Raw genomic sequence first — 17352 nt, 5'->3', positions numbered from 1 at the left:
CAGTTGGGCCGAATGGCCTGTTTCTGTGCTGTAAATTCCATGTATTTCTATGTAACTTGTTTGGCCAATTTGAAAATAGACTCCCAACCTTTGGAAATTGTCAGGGGCCAATTTGCATTGTTATCCCAGGTCTGGCTTCTCACTAGTTGCAGATTTTAAAGACTGGTATCAGCTGGCTGGGCACTGGCCTGAAATGGAGCCAGCACCAGGGATGGGTCAAAGGCAAAGGGATAAATAAAAAACCCTCTGCAAATCTGAAACAAAGAATGCTGGAAACAGACAGCAGGCCCGTCAACAAGTGCGAAGAGAAAGGACAGGAGAATGTTTCGGACTGAACCTCCCTGGTGAAGTTTAAACCATCAACCTGTCTTTTCTCTCTATGAATAGTGATGGGCAGGATAAACACAGGTGAGGAAGCCCATTCACCTCACCCTGCTTCATCCATACAGAAAATATACCATATTCCTCCAATCACAACTGGTTCTTAAATGCTTCCAAGCTTTTAGTCCATTCCGTGTGTTTCCACTCGTTCCTGTGAATGCAAAGCAGATCCTCTCACTTCACTGCGCTTTTTCTTAATGCAGTATTTGAAGATTGGACTTTTGTTGGCCAGTTTTTGATGTTCAAAATTACTTGGCCACCACCTCCCAGACTTCCAGTTCAATTCGGGAAAGGTGGCCACCCTGGGGGACACGAATTTAAACTACGCAAGAGATGTTGGGCGATTCTTCTTTTCCCAGGGAGCAGTGAGCCTCTGGAATGTGTTGCTGGCTGGTGAGGTGGGTGCCGACTCTCTGCCTTCAAGAGGGAGCTGGACCGCTTCCTGACTAGGGCAGGGATCGCATCATATAGAAGGTAAGTGCCTTTACAAATAACACTCATAGGAACATCGGACATAGGAATAGGAATAGGCCGTTCAGCCCCTCATGCCTGCTCCACCATTTGATAAGATCATGGCTGATGTGTGATCTAACGCCATATACCTGCCTTTGGCCCATATCCCTTAATACATGTGGTTGCCAAAAAGCTATCAATCTCAGATTTGAATTTAGCAATTGAGCTAGTATCAATTGCTGTTTGCGGAAGAGAGTTCCAAAGTCAGTCCATGTAATCTCCTGGACTGGTTTCAATCGTCTGAGGGGCTCGGAGAGGAATTTCCCAGAGTATTTTTTCCCTTATTGGCCCTGGGTTTTTTCTCTTTTTTTGCCTCTCCCAGGAGATTACATGGCTGCGGGGGACGGGGAGGCGGAGGGAAATGTCTAGTCATGATACTCAGGCCATCATGGTGTGGGGCAGGCTTGATGGACCAGTAGGTCTTTTCCTGCCCGTCATAGTCAAAAATTAGAGCTTCTAGTGATCAGCAGAGGTCAGCAAGAAGAGAAAAATCCCAAAGCTGCATGGAAAATAAGCATTAAATAAATAAAATCAACCTGACCCTTACAGAGCACAGACATGTTTGATGGTGTTGCAGTACCTGTGTGAGTCAGAGGACGGTGCCTGTGGGTTAGTGCGATAGCGCCACCAGTAGGCCGAGAGGCACTTAGAGGTACTGCAGCTCGAATTTTACAGGCAGCCCTTCAGAAAAGCAGAAACATGTATTTAAAGCAAGCTGTGGGATACAGCAATTATGGATTGTAAACTCGGGATGGAGAACTGTAGATGCACTTTCTAAGCCAGAATCTGTGAAGAGGTTGGCCTCATTTTCATGGCCGTAGCTTTGAGGGAATAGTAATACCCAGTCCATGTGCCCCAGTGGACTCCATTGGCGTAGGATGGATGCGCCCCTCTTAAATAGAGGCCGTTGAGGTTCGCTGTGTGACAGGACTTGTACCAAAAAGCTCCCGAGTTATTCCGTGCACAGTTTATGGGACCCTGGTGATTGCTGTCGAAAGTGCTGAACTTGAGTCCATTATGATAGGCAAGTGAGTCTCCTGAAACAGATCACACAAAGTAGGCCAATTAGGGACAAGCTGAAGAGCAACAGAGCTCCTCATTTTAATCCAGATGCAATTTTTATTCACCCTCCCCACCCCTCCAGTTTTTCCCCTTCTCTTCTTAAGGCTGGGACCATGATTCTCACAAGCCTTCAGCCTTTTGTCTTAGTTGCCACTATTCAGTTTGGAGTCTGGATGGCAAGTATCAATGAGCTAATCCACCACGAGGTGCATCGCAGTATAGTCTAGTCCTATCCTCACTCAATATCCAGGAGGTGCATCTTCCAGCTGTGGCCACTGGACACCATCAGGTACTCTGGCCAATTCTTCCTCTCCTTAACGGGGCAAATCGCAAAAATTGGACTTAATAAGAACATAAGAAATAGGAGCAGGAGTAGGCCATTCAGCCCCTCGAGCCTGCTCCGCCATTCAATAAGATCATGGCTGATCTGATCCTAATCTCAAATCTAAATTCATGTCCAATTTCCTGCCCGCTCCCCGTAACCCCTAATTCCCTTTACTTCTAGGAAACTGTCCATTTCTGTTTTAAATTTATTTAATGATGTAGCTTCCACAGCTTCCTGGGGCAGCAAATTCCACAGACCTACTACCCTCTGAGTGAAGAAGTTTCTCCTCATCTCAGTTTTGAAAGAGCAGCCCCTTATTCTAAGATTATGCCCCCTAGTTCTAGTTTCACCCATCCTTGGGAACATCCTTACCGCATCCACCCGATCAAGCCCCTTCACAATCTTATATGTTTCAATAAGATCGTCTCTCATTCTTCTGAACTCCAATGAGTAGAGTCCCAATCTACTCAACCTCTCCTCATATGTCCACCCCCTCATCCCCGGGATTAACCGAGTGAACCTTCTTTGTACTGCCTCGAGAGCAAATATGTCTTTTCTTAAGTATGGAGACCAAAACTGTATGCAGTATTCCAGGTGCGGTTTCACCAATACCTCATATAAGGACTTCTACTGTGTGGTTTTGGATGACCAGAATTACCTGGTGCCCAGCCCCAAAAGCGGACCATCAGGTGGCCACCCGAACGGTCAAGGAGCCAGCAAAGGTGCGATAACCGGCCTATCGATGTCAGCTAACTCAACACCCATCAGGGATGTTCCAGGCCATGTGACTGTTTAATAAGAAAAGAAAGACTTGAATTTATATAGCACCTTTCATGACCTCAGGACGTCCCAAAGCGCTTTGAAGCCAATTAAGTACTTTTGAAGGTAGTCACTGTTGTAATGTAGGAAACGCGGCAGCCAATTTGTGCACAGCAAGATCCCACAAACAGCAATATGATCATTAACAGACAATCTGTTTTAATGATGGTTGAGGGATAAATATTGGCCAGGACACCGGGGAGAACTCTCCTGCTCTGCTTCGAAATAGTGCCATGGGATCTTTTACGTCCGCTTGAGAGGGCAGACGGAACCTCGGTTTAACATCTCATCCAAAAGGCACCTCCGCCAGCGAAGCACTCCCTCAGTACTGCACTGGAGTGTCAGCCTAGATTTTATGCTCAAGTCTCTGGAGTGGGACTTGAACCCACAACCTTCTGACTCGGAGACGAGAGTGCTACTCACTGAGCTACGGCTGACACCTGAAGTGTATGTGTGAGGACAGTGGGCGAGAGAACAAGATCAAGTGTAGCAAAGGTAGGTCTAACTGAGGCCTCGGGGAGAACAAATACCTGCTCCTCCATCAATGAAGCCTGACACATGGAGACTGTAGCCGTTTTCTTCTGCATTAATGGCGTTGGGAGACAGAGCAAACTCCCTGTACTTTGCGAACACAGTAATGTTCTCAAAATCTTCCAAGTCGACTCTTAGCTCATATTTCCTCCCGGCTGTTAACGAGTGTATGTTCTTCAGACCTGCAGGGAATATATACTCAGATTTATAAAAGGGAGAATTGTTGCCATTTGACTGAGAGAGAGAGCATCATCTCTGTAACCAACAAGACCCTGTGCCGATTGTTCCTCAGATGCCCTTCTTTGTAAAGAACGGCCTCCGGTGCAGATTTCTAAAAGCCACTGGCAACTTCAGAGGGGGAAACAACAGCCTTGAAGAAGACCAGAGGCCTCCTGTGCTGTTGGCCTCCGTCTGCTGCACTGCTGGTCCCCACAGGTCAATCCTCAGTATTTGCTCTTTGCTTGCTTTTTAATCAAAACCCTGTCTCGGGATGCGGGCAAGGTCTGCATTTGTTGCCCCTCCCTAGGTGCCCCACTTGAGAAGGTGATGATCTTTCTCCTTGAGTTGATAGTAGCTGACTAGATCACTTCAAAGGAGGGAATGTTAATTCCAGGCAGAGAGCTGGCAGGACAGACGGGCCACTCGCCCGGGAGCTGTGGGCAGGGTGGCAAAGGTCCATTTTGACGTCCGGATCCCGTTGACATCCAACTGGCTGGCTTCCCGCCCAAAACAGGCGTCCAGAGCCAGCTCACCTGGGTCCATGGATATCGGGCAGCCCAGATCCTGCTCCTCCGAGCCCCGCAAAGATATGTTTTACTCTGCTGGGTGCCTGCCAAGTTTTACTGAGCAGTGCGACGGATGCCCCGTTCAGAGGGCAGTTAAAATAGCGTCGGGTTCCCAGCTGAGTGTTGGGGCCCGTAATCCTAAACTGTCTTACTGCAGTTTGTTTTAAATTGCGTCTGCTGGAAAACTGCTAAAAAGCGTCAGGGAGGAACAAAATGGAAGCAGGGTCCCTATATGGGTTAAACGGGCTGATTGGCTGATGGCATGATCATGTGGGTACCGCATGAAGTTGGGGGTGTATAAAGAACTGGCTTAAGGGGGAAAAGCAGAACAAGAGCAAAGAACAAACAATTTCAACACATGGGCACCTGTTCCCCAAAAGGATTGAGATAATATCCATCTTCTGTACTTAATGCCTTGCTAGTTGTACTGTAATCATTAAAATTACTGATTGCCACCGTATTGTCAAACTGATCTACACACCCCAATTTGCATATCGCCGGAGTCAGGCTCCCAAGACAAGAGCGGCACTAAAATAGCCACTGAGCGGGAAGCGAGTGTTAAGTGTCCCGCTCGGATTTTAGCCCCCCGTTCCAATCGGGCGGAGAAAGTTAAAAGTCCCCCCTTATGAGTCACAATGTGGGACTGGAGTCACGACCAGTTCCCTTCTGAAGGACAGTTTTACAACAAAATGGCAGCTTTCATGGGTCATTGTGCAAAGCAACAAGCGTACCAGATTTATCGAAGTAAATTTCGCAACTTGCCACGATAGGATTTGAACTCACAAGTTGCTAGTTTAGGGCCATAACCACTACACCGCTGCACCCACATTATTCGGGATAAGTGACACAGATGACAAACTCCACTTGGGAAATTGCTGTGCGACATCCTGCTTCTCGTTTTGATGTGTAAAAACGCAGCAAAGGTCGGCCTGGCTACGTTGGAGGTAGGGAAGATATTCTAATTAAATAAATAAAAATAGGACAGGTGGAGAAAAAGATAAAGGTGTCGGAACAATTTTCTTTTGTTTTTTTTTTAGTTAAAATGGCTCTAGTGTTTTGCCTTAAAACTACTACCAGCCTGTCGCTGGTTCTTGACTGGCTTATTACTGGAATGGATTACTTTTAGCGGGGGGTACATTGGCCAAAAACATTTTAAAAAACAATTGTTTCAGAGAAGCTGCTAATGGTCCACAAGCTGGGATTGTTCCCCTTCGAGCAGAGAAGGTTAAAGGGAGATTTAATAGAGGTGTTCAAAATTATGAGGGGTTTGGTAGAATAGATAGGAAGAAACCATTTCCACTGGCAGGAGGGTTGGTAATCAGAGGGCACAGATTTAAGTTAATTTGACAAAAGAACCAGAGGGAGGGGAGATGAGAATTTTTTTTCCCGCAGTGAGTTATTATGATCCGGAATGCACTTCCTGAAAGGGCGGTGGAAGTAGATTCAATAGTAAGCTTCAAAAGGGAATTGGATATATACTTGAAAAGGAAACATTTTCAGGGTTATGGGGAAAGAGCAGGGGGAGTGGGACTAATTGAATAGCTCTTTCAAAGAGCCAGCACAGGCACAATGGGCGGAACGGCCTCCTTCTGTGCTGTAAGATTCTATGAAAATCAATGGCAATGGTTGAACACTCAGCCCTTCAGCTCCTACTCACCGAGCCAATATTCACCGTCTGCGGTCCCAAAGCCCAGTTTATAATCGTCCCATCCTCGGTAGAAGTTAACAGAGCCATCCTTTCTTTTCTGAAACACCTTGTAAACACAAAATGGGGGAATTACAACATTTTGACTGTCCCAAATCCTACCCAAATCGCTTCTCCTAAAAAGAACAAACTTGCATTTATATAGCACCTTTCACAACGTCCCAAAGCGCTTTACAGCCAATGAAGTACTTTTTGAAGTGTAGTCACTGTTGTAATGTAGGAAACGCAGCAGCCAATTTGCACACAGCAAGATCCCACAAACAGCAATATGATAATGACCAGATAAAATGCTCCTGGATAGAGCTTGCCTTTGCAGGAAAACTGCTTTCTTCTACATACTTTACAAGGAAAAAAAATTAAACTCCCTGTCCGCTCACAGCCTGATAATTTCCCTCGTCTTGTCTCCGTCAACTTTGGAGGTGTCCTGCACTATTGGTCTTGAGAGGTGTCCCAGTAACAATCGGTCTCTCAAACCAGGCCATCTTCTTTGCTAGATTTTGAGTAGAACATGATATTTCATTGCATGGGCACAGGCCTTTGAAACCACGAGGTAGAATAGAAGGCAGCTCAGCAGCCCATCCTTTCAAGACGCCAATCCTACCCTCAGGGTTAAGGCGAGGCAATCAAGGGACGTATTTCTGTTGCGAGTCTCGGAAGTGCCTCGAATCTGGAGGCCAAGCGGGTCATAATGGGGATGAAACTGGTCTTTGGCATTGGTGCAACAGTCATTGGAAAAGAGGATCGGGCGGGGTGTAAAACGGGCCCCCAAATCGCAACCATCTGCTTTGCGCTACCTCCCCGAGACCAATTCCAACCCCGATGGGGGTCATAGTGCGATAGTGTGAAACGGGCTGCCTGATTGATATCTCTCCCGCTGTTTATAGCCTTTGACTTCAATTGGGTATAAAAATCAGGAGAGATATAAAACGGGCGGCCAATCACACAAAATCAAAAATTACCCCATTGGGGGTGAAGTTGGATGAAAATGTGCATTACTTTTTTTCCCTTTAAGTCTTTTAAATTACTTGCCGATCTCCTGTGGCGATGCTCACTGTAATATGCGATGCCAGGACCGTTATACCTTGTAAAGCACAATGTAGTATTTTGCTGCTAAGGTGGAATTATGCTGAAACTTGTCTGTCCCTCTAAGTAAGCGCATCCTAAGGACAGTTAGAGCTTAATTGCCTTTTTTTAATAAATGCTTTTTCTTTTAAGATGCTACATCCTCATTGGCAGGTTCTCTATCCGTTCAATCATGATTCATTATTGCTTTACAGAGTATATTTGAGCCAATCGGGTGCAAATGTGTCACCTCATTAGAGGAAGGATGTCAGTGTCATGGAAAAACAACCTTCCAGACTTAACATTGATTTTAATAACTTCAGATCATAACCACTGCTCCCATTTTTTCGGTCAGCGGGTGCTGGTAATGGTTCTGTTGTTGCCATTTACAGCTCCTCTAGACCCATCTTTTGTTTCTTAACTTGTCCCATTATCACCCTCCTTGCCTTGCACCATCATCCCTTTTGTCATTGAATCACTCCTACCCCCTCCACCCTATCACAGACCTTCCCTTTTGTTCTTTCCTCTCCTCTCCTCCCCTCCCCTCCCTCCCCTCTCCCCCCTCCCCCCCCCCCACCTTTCCCCGGCTCTGTACTTGCTTAAAAACTTTAACTATTTTAGCATCTTCCAGTTCTGACGAAAGGTCTTCGACCTGAAACGTTATCTCTGTTTCTTTCTCCACAGATGCCGCCTGACTTGCTGAGCTTCTCCAGCATTTTCTGTTTTTTATTTGAGGCTACAGTTACGATCAGTGGAATGATACCAGGAACGAGCGATCACTAATCATAAAAAAAAAGGTTTAAAAAATTGGAACAGAGAAGATTCGAGGGAACAATTAGAGATCTTCAAAATTCTGGCAGGTTTTGAGATCAATAGTGAAGGGTTGTTTTCACTGGTTGACAAAGCAGCAACAAGGCACTTAAAACTTGCAAAAACTGGTTTTAAAGAAATTTAAAAGTTCATTAAGATTTGAATTATTTGATACCCAGACCTGGGGTAGATAGTCTATTTTCAAATATATGAATTTTTTGTGTTCATCAATATGAGGTATGGACAAGAACACTCTATAGCATCAGCGCTGAATATTCCCTGGCCTGGTGGAACATAAGCAGGTACAGAATGCTCTGTTTCAACAATATGCTGTTGTTCCTGTCTCAAAAATGCACCCTCCATCACACCCAGTGCGACTTGTTCCTTTTCTTGCACCAACCCTGACATTTGGTAACGTTTCCTACATTACGACACTTCAAAAAAGTACTTCATTGGCTGTAAAGCGCTTTGGGACAGTCCCGAGGCAGTGAAAGGTGCTATATAAATGCAAGTCTTTCTTTTCTTATTAAACAGTCACACGTTCTGATACATCCCCGACCTTCCTTTCTCTAACCATTCTTGGCTAAGTTGGGCGAACATTTTGGGCAGTGTTGCACTTGCACCCACTAATAGCTGGGTCAAAAACTGTCCGAATTAGTCTTAACACAGGATTAAAGCAGCCAGAAAAGAGATGAGACTTCCATGCCATCAGTCTGGGGCTGGATTCAAACCCACACTCCAAAAGGGACATGATGTCGTCCTAACTCGTTCTACTACCGGGGCTGCATTCAATTAAGATATCGTCAAATGCCACAGGTAAAAGTAAAGGTGGCCACTGCCTGCTGTGATACTCAGCCACCTGAACCAGGTTTGATCCCTGGTCTGATAACTGATCTCAAAAAAGACAACGGTAGGGGTTCTGGAGCTGGCCTCAGCACTAGGTAGAGGGAAAGAACCAGGCGGCATAGATTTAAAGTAATTGGTAGAAGGATTAGAAGGGAGTCGAGGAGAAATTTTTTCACCCAGAGGGTGATGGGGGTCTGGAACTCACTGCCTGAAAGGGTGGTAGAGGCAGAAACCCTCATCGCATTTAAGAAGTACTTGGAAATGCATTTGAAGTGCTGCAACCTGCAAGGCTACAGACCAAGAGCTGGAAAGTGGGATTAGGCATGATAGCTCTTTCTCGGCCAGCACAGACATGATGGGCCGAATGGCCTCCTTCTGTGCCATAAATTTCAATGATACTATGAAAAAACATCATTCAGCGACCTCTGCTGGAATATGCACGTGCGGACATCAGGTGAAGTCAGGATTGGGCTCGATGGCGATGCTCTCCGTGGTCAAAACGCTCACTCATTAATAGCCACCTGGTGAAGTACTGTGGAACTGTACCTCAGCACTAAGTGGCATCTTCAGGAGAGGAGTGGAGAAGATTACAGAAAAAAATAATTCAAATAATATAAGACACCAACTTACAGTCCAGCCTCCACCATCACTCTCCATGTCACAGTAAACATTCAGTGGAAGGAAAGGTTCAGAGGGGTAGATCTGATAAACCCCACTTCTATGAAATCCTTGGTGATAAATATCCAAACAATCAGTTGGAAAGTTATGCCAGGACACCCCGTGGTTCAAGATTCTTGTACCTGTACCTGTATGGAATCAGCAAGTCGTTAGTGTAAAGAATTATTTGTGGACATTCTTGGCATCACCAACTCCTCCATTGCATCTCCTCCAATGTTAAAGCTGTCTCCAAGAGGCTTGGTTTCCCCTTTCTTTTCCCCCTCTACAACCCCCATCTCCCAAAAGCCCAATTCCATCCTAGACTCGAAGGTTGCTCCCATATTTGGGTAGGCTCCTCAAACACCTCTCGCACACTCCATACAAAACAAGCTTGTCGTCTGGCAGGTGATCCCTCCCCTCTAGCTCCCAACCCTCTCTCTCCATTGCAATGTTCCTTGTCTCTCTATTTTATCAATAGTATGATGGTAATCTGCCTTGAACTTTCACTTGTTCCTCCTAAGCAATATCTACACACTCTCCCTGGATTGATATGACCCTCTTCTGGCCGCTTTGCGGACTCTGGCCATGGTCGAGCTGTCAGGGTTGTCCCGATAAATCCGTGAGTTTCAATAAGGTCATGGTGCCAATTATGTCATCAGGCTGCGACTTTTACATCTAAATTAGGTCTCGGGCCTCAAGAGGTCTAGGAAAAAAAGTGTAATGTGCTGTTATCAAATGCTTGTGTTTTCCATAAATCATAGAATCATAGAAATTTACAGCACAGAAGGAGGCCATTCGGTCCGTCGTGTTTGTGCTGGCTGAAAAAGAGCTATCCAGCCTAATCCCACTTTCCAGCTCTTGGTCTGTAGCCCTGTAGGTTACGGCACTTCAGGTGCTTTTTAAATGAGTTGAGGGTTTCTGCCTCGACCACCCTTTCAGGCAGTGAGTTCCAGACCCCCACCACCCTCTGGGTGAAGACATTTCTCCTCAACTCCCCTCTAATCCTTCTACTAATGACTTTAAATCTATGCACCCTAGTTATTGTCCTCTCTGTTATGGGAAATAAGTCCTCTCATAATTTTATACACCTCAATTACATCTCTCCTCAGCCTCCTCTGAAAACAACCCCCGTCTATCCAATCTTTCCTCATAGCTAAAATTCTCCAGTCCTGGCAACATCCTCATAAATCTCCTCCGTACCCTCACTAGTGCAATCACATCTTTCCTGTAATGTGGTGACCAGAACTGTACGCAGTACTCAAGCTGTGGTCTAACTAGTGTTTTATACAGTTCTAGCATAACCTCCCTGTTCTTATATTCTATGCCTCAGCTAATAAAGGAAAGTATCCCGTATGTCTTCTTAACCACCTTATCTACCTGTTCTGCTACCTTCAGGGATCTGTGGACATGCAATCCAAGGTCCCTCTGTTCCTCTACACTTCTTAGTATCCTACCATTTATTGTGTATTCCCTTGCCTTGTTTGCCCTCCCCAAAAGCATTACCTTATTTCTCCGGATTGAATTCCATTTGCCACTTTTCTACCCACCTGACCAGTCCATTGATATCTTCCTGCAGTCTACAGCTTTCCTCCTCACTATCAACCACATAGCCAATTTTTGTATCATCTGCAAACTTCTTATTCATGCCTCCTACATTTAAGTCTAAATCATTGATATATACCACAAAAAGTAAGGGACCTAGTACTGAGCCTTGCGGAACCCCACTAGAAATAGCCTTCCAGTCATAAAAACACCCGTCGACCTGCCACTGAGCCAATTTTGGATCCAACTTGCTACTTTCCCTTGGATCCCATGGGCTTTTCCTTTTCTGACCAGTCTGCCATGTGGGACCTTGTCAAGAGCTTTGCTAAAATCCATGTAGACTACATCAAACACGCTAACTCATCGACCCAATCTGAACTTACGCAAGTGTTGACGTTGACGATGACGATGGGGTTTCAGCAAAGCCAGATTCCAGTAGGGCCCAGACATCACCAAAACTTGCTGGGAGCACAAAGCAACTAGCCAGAGGCTGAGGTGGAACTGTAACACAGCAGGACACATTTTAAAGTCTGCACTGAATTAGTCTCATCCACAAACCAGGAAGTTATCCCGCTCCTTTTTGAACGAGGGAACAAAGACAGCACTAATTACTTGTGAATGCCTCTCCTCAATCCTTTTTTTCTCCAATGAAAGCAAGATAAGCTTTTCAAGTTTCTCCTATAGAGCCCTGAGTGAGAAGCAGGAACGGGGAAATATCTTTGAAGGTTTTAATTGGTGTATAATTCATTTAACAGGCTGCCCAACCCCCCAAAATCCTAATTTTCTAACACTCTCCACCCCCCCCCCCCCCCCCCACCGGACAATCCGAGTTTCTCCCAGACATATCCTCCCTCCTTTCCTCTGCCAGCCTCTGCACTGAGCAACTCCTCATCCTTAAAACCCACCAAGATTTTAGTCTCCCCTCCTTCCTATCTCCTTTGACTTGGCGCCCATTTTTTGTCTGATTAACTTGGGACATTTCTCTGCACTAAAAGGTGTTGTATAAATGCAAGCTCTCGTTGTCGACACGGATAAACTTATGGTTACGATGTTATCTTAACGACATTGTGCGCGTTATCCTGCCTGCCGCAAGCTTACAAACTGGGATCCCAAGCCCTAAGGGATTGGGAGAGTACCCCAAGGGATCCACAAGCTCTCCGTTAATCATCAGATTTCTGTATTGTTCTGCATTTTTGACCTACTAGTGCACTATTTCCATTGCTGTACTCAAATAAAACCTGCTTTCTGCACTGTTCTCCTTCAAGTAACTAATACCATCTTTCAGAAGATGGGACAAGAGGGTCCCCCTGAGACAGCGTCGTTATTTACAGTAGCACCCTAGCATTTCCTACATTACAACAGTGACTACACTTCAAAAAAGTACTTCATCGGCCGTAAAGCGCTTTGGGACGTCCTGAGGTCATTTCTTTGTGTTAATATTTGCATGATGTGGAGATGCCGGTGATGGACTGGGGTTGACAATTGTAAACAATTTTACAACACCAAGTTATAGTCCAACAAATTTATTTTTAATTCCACAAGCTTTCGGAGGCTTCCTCCTTCGTCAGGTGAGGAAGGGGGAAGCCTTCTCACCTGACGAAGGAGGATAATTAGGATTTTGGGTGGTTAGGCAGCCTGTTAAATGAATTTGTTGGGACTATAACTTCCTCCTTCCATACCGTTCACCTGACGTAGGAGGAAGCCTCCGAAAGCTTGTGGAATTAAAAATAAATTTGTTGGACTATAACTTGGTGTTGTAAAATTGTTTACAATTAATATTTGCACTGAATGCTCCCAGCCAGAAAAGTTTGAGAATCGCTGTTTGCAGTACGAGGCTTCATAGAATTGTAGAATCTTAAGTGCAACAGGCCGAGGACTCGACAGGTCCCTCACACCACCAACAGGTCAGTTCCCCCCAGATTTGAATTCATAGAATCGTAGAGTAATGCAGCACAAAAGGAGGGGGCTAATTCAATGTAGACTGCATTCCAGATCATAACAACTTGCTGCATATAAAAAAAAATTCTCCCCTTCTGGCTCTTTTGCCGATTACTTTAAATCTGCCCTCTGGTAACCGACCCTCTCACCAGTGGAAACAAGTTCTGTTTCGGAACTTGAGGAAGCAATAATAAAATAATTTTAAGATGAGGAGAATTTATTTTCTTTACGCAGCGAGTTGTTATGATCTGGAATGCAGTCTGCATTGAATTAGTCTCATCCACAAACTACGAATGTCTCCCGCAGCGGGTTGTGATCTGGAACCCACTGCCTGAAAGGGTGGTGGAGGCAGATTCATCAGTGACTTTCAAAAAGGGAATTAGATAAATACCTGAAAAGAAAAAAATTTGCAGGGCAATGGGGAAAGGGCAAGGGGGAGTGGGACTAATTGGATAGCTCGTTCAAAGAGCCGGCACAGGCATGATGGGCCAAATGGCCTCCTTTAGCGCTGTACGATTCTATGACATCCGCAGAGATCACAAAGGGTAACTATGAGAAGAAAAGAATCCCAGTACTTGGAATGGAGAACTCAAGCGAGATATTGGGGCCGATTTTCGGATGGCGGAGTGGGTGCCTTGGGGGCAGGGGGGCTCCTAAAATTGTAGAAATCCAGAGCGGGTTTGGAGCCCGGCTCGATACCCGCTGACTTCCGGGTTCCCCAGTGATGCGTTCGGGTGCTCGCGCACCTCCCGAATGTGGGACTCCCAACGGCAATTAAACGATTTACATAGTTTGACAGATAGTTGAGGTACTTGAGAGACCTCATTGAGTAGACATTTTGGCAGGGGTGCAATTTTGAAGGATCCTCAGCGTGTTTCCCGTGCTGGGGGAAACACTCCCTGTTGGAGCAGACGTGTTTCAGCCAGCAGCCAGTGGGAGATGCAAAGGATTATTTGACAGGTGGGGGGAAAGCAGGGCACTCAGTCACTTCAGACAAAGTTTTGGCTGCAAGACCTTTGTGTTTTCACTCAAAATTCTTACTTTCCACCCAATACTCTGCTGTGCAAACACATTTACCTATTTTGCGGATGCCCTCAAACTCACACCGTCAGGTTGGGGGGGCGCCATGGCTGCATTCATCATTTCATCCAAGGACGAGCAACATCACCAGCCTCGGCAGGCACGCCGTCCACCTCCGCCACGTGGAGCTCCACAACACAGTGCTGCGCCACAGGCACCTGCACAACAGCACAGAGGGCAACAACAGAGAGAGCGACGTCGCAGGAGGCACTACCCTCACAACAGGGTCTACAGACCCAGGCTTAGCTTCCTGGACTTCTCTGAGGAGCAGTGCATACGGAGACTCAGAGACAGTGCCAGGTAGTCGCAGACATCTGCAGCCTCCTTCTTGCCAAGCTGCTCCCGCTGGGCCAAGCAGCATCTCCTTACCTGTCACTGTCAAAGTCACCACTGCCCTCAACTTCTTCGCCTCTGGATCATTCCAGGGTGCCATCAGGGACATCGCCGGGGTCTCTCAGTCGTCTGCACACAAGTGCATAAGGCAGGTCACCGAGGGCATGTTTCACAGGGCCTTGCACGACATCAACTTCCCCATGGACAACCTCAGCCAGATGGAGAGGGCAGTGGGATTCCACGCTGTGGCTGGCTTCCTACGGGTGCAGGGTGTAATCGATTGCACCCATATAGCAATACGAACACCTCCACACGAGCCAGAACTGTTCAACAACAGGAAGGACTATTACTCCATCAACACTCAGCTCATTTGTGACCACTGCAAGAGATTCCTTCATGTGTGTGCCAGATTCCCTGGCAGCGGCCATGATTCCTTCATCCTCCGGGAGTCCAACATCCCGCCCCTCTTCCATGCACCGAACACCTGCAAGGGCTGGCTCCTCGGGGACAAGGGATACCCCCTGCAAATGTGGGTCATGACACCTCTGAGGAACCCCATCACCGAGCAACAGCGTCGATATAACGACAACCACATCACTACTAGGTCTACAATTGAGCATGCTATAGTGCTGCTCAAGATGCATTTCAGGTGCCTTGATCATTCTGGGGGAGCGCTTCAATACGCACCAGACAGAGTTGGACGCACAACAGGGCACAACAGAGAGGGGTGCCGCTTGAGGAGGCCCCATCCACATCTGCCACCCACATTGAGGAGGAGGAGGCGAAGGAAGAGGAGGAGGAGCAACCCATGGGCTAAACAGCGGCTCACCTCGCTGCTCATCAGGCCAGGGAGTCACTGATACGTGAACGGTTCTACTAGCATCAGACAGTGTGAAGAGTCCAGTCCTCACCACCTAGACAGAGCAGCGGCCACACCAGCCCCCCCATTCCCTGCACAAAACAGACCTGCAACTACACATGCATCCACTGGTAGAGTGACCCAATGGGTGGCATCAAGTGTTTGCATTCATGGTGAACCTCATTAAAGGGCCCTATTACAGAAGCCAGTCAAGAATGGCCAAGATGTGGCAGTAGTGGTGACAATAATAATATTTAATGTGCATTTAACAAAAAGCAAATATAAATAAAAAACATGACCAATCGTCAAATACGGTTGTGCATCCCCTTTGTGCTTACAAAACCTTTGCCTTTAGTTTCCGACTACTTCTACGTGGTGCATCCCCTGTGGCTGCAGCAGAGGTAGTGGCAGGTTGCTCTTGTTCATGCCCTGACCGATTAGATGCTTTGGGCCGACGCCCTCTGGGTTTTGGTGCCCGTGAGGGCCCCTCCAAAGACTACTCCACCTGCACCTGTGCAGGGGCAGACTCGGCCACCTGGAGAGAAGGCAGAATGCGGGTACTGGTTGAGAGGGGGGCAACGAGTGAGATGTAGGGGTGCTTTGTGTGGTGTCCCCACTTTCATGTCCTCTTTCACCATCATCCCTCCCCTGGGCCAGGCCCACGCCACTCCCACCACTCTGCTGGACGACAGTTTGGAGGACAAGTGTGAAGCCTTGTAAGGCCAGTGCTAGAGTATCTGCCTGCCTGATTAAGGCGGCAGAATGTTGTTCATTCTGAGTCCGAAGGGCCATTGTCAGGGCCTGAATGGACTCATTTGTGAGCCATGCTTGAAGCTCCATGGAGGCTAGCCTTCCCTCCATCGCGGCTAGCCTTCTCTCCGTTGCAGACATTCCCGCTTTCACCCACGACACTATCTCAGAGATGCCCTCCCTTACCTGTGCCGCTATTCCACTCATGCAGGAGTTGGACTCCTCCATCCTCTGCGCGATTGTGGAGAGTGTGCGTGGCACCTGTTCCAGCACCTCACAAATGTGCTGCTGCCCCTCGATCATTCTCCTTTTAACGGATGGCCCCCAGGGTTCAGCATCTGTGTCCAGCTGAGCAGAGCCTGGAGAAGAGTGTTCCCACCGACACGGACTCTCCACAGCTGCCCCTGCCACCAGTGTCTGCTCGTGCTCACATGTGTGTGGTAACTCACCATGTGCGACCCCAACTAACTGCGGACTGGAACCCACCAAGGTGTGTGTATCTGCGCTGGTGGATGGCTCGCTCAGATTTGACGGCGCACCCTCAGAGGCTGGCAGGTCCTCTGAGGAACCGCCATCCACCATCACAGCGGTCGCTGAAGGCCCTGTTAGAGAAGAGAAGGCAATATTAAGCATGATGACAGACGTTGAGGTGCTGAAGATGGCAAGGCATGTTAACATCAATTCATATTGTGTGTGCTGAATGCTAAAGTTCTGTCACCAGACGTTTGTTGGGTGCCAGTCTCAGCGTCCCTGATGGACAGGCACTCGAGGGTGCAGCTCAGCTCCAGCGCCTCCTGCTCCGTGTCTGTGAGCACGACTACCTGTTGCGGCCCCTCTCCGGTCCTTGCCCTCTCCCGTGCATTCTGAGCTCTTTTCTCTGGTGACGTGGCCAACTGTTGAATGCATTGATTTGGGTGCGGCTGACCGTGAAAGAGATGCATCAAAGGGTGAGTACGAGACAGAGCCATGACATTGTATTAGGATTGGGTTGAGTGGTAGTGGTGGGATGAGTACTGGGGAGGTGAGGAAGTGGTGAGGAAGTGCAGGTAAGTTGAGGATGAGCTTTGAGTGGGTGTGAGGAGTGATGTGATAGAGTAGTGTTGGCAGTGCAGAATGAGTTGGGGGGTGGGGGCGGTGATGTGGAAGACGGAATGTAGGATAATGAGTAAGGGTACTCACTTTGACTGACCTAGTTAGGTCATTGAAGCACTTCCTGCACAGGATCCAGGTGCAGGAGATGTTACTGCTGCTGGTGACCTCCTCTGCCACCTCGAGCCAGGCCTTCTTGGTGGCAGAGGCAGGCCACTTGCTCCCGTCCGCCGGGTAAAAGACATCCCTCCTCCTCCTCTCCCCA

The 17352-nt window shown here is 47.3% G+C and overlaps 1 protein-coding gene and 1 long non-coding RNA gene across 2 annotated transcripts in view; one reads left to right on the top strand and one right to left on the bottom strand.

Moving 5' to 3' along the window:
* The window catches only part of LOC137304276 (uncharacterized), a 35251-nt gene that overhangs the window by 7563 nt on the left and 10336 nt on the right, over positions 1-17352 (top strand). The window lies entirely within an intron of this gene.
* Positions 1669-9511, bottom strand: LOC137304560 (microfibril-associated glycoprotein 4-like). The gene is made up of 4 exons (XM_067973214.1): positions 9470-9511; positions 6074-6170; positions 3631-3813; positions 1669-1931 (listed from the first exon to the last, which is right to left on the bottom strand). The coding sequence occupies exons 1-4, from the start codon at positions 9494-9496 to the stop codon at positions 1669-1671; spliced, it is 570 nt and encodes a 189-aa protein (XP_067829315.1). The 5' UTR covers positions 9497-9511.

Source organism: Heptranchias perlo, chromosome 37 (assembly GCF_035084215.1).
Source record: "Heptranchias perlo isolate sHepPer1 chromosome 37, sHepPer1.hap1, whole genome shotgun sequence".
NCBI classification, from domain to species: Eukaryota; Metazoa; Chordata; class Chondrichthyes; order Hexanchiformes; family Hexanchidae; genus Heptranchias; species Heptranchias perlo.
This window is presented reverse-complemented; position numbering and strand designations above follow the sequence as displayed.

Coding starts and splice junctions, on each gene's coding strand:
- LOC137304560 (XM_067973214.1), bottom strand. CDS start 9,496: ATGGAGAGTGATGGTGGAGGCTGGACT. Junction 6,171..9,469: donor GTGATGGTGGAGGCTGGACT/GTAAGTTGGTGT, acceptor TGTGTTTACAAG/GTGTTTCAGAAAAGAAAGGA. Junction 1,932..3,630: donor CTTCATTGATGGAGGAGCAG/GTATTTGTTCTC, acceptor GATCTGTTTCAG/GAGACTCACTTGCCTATCAT.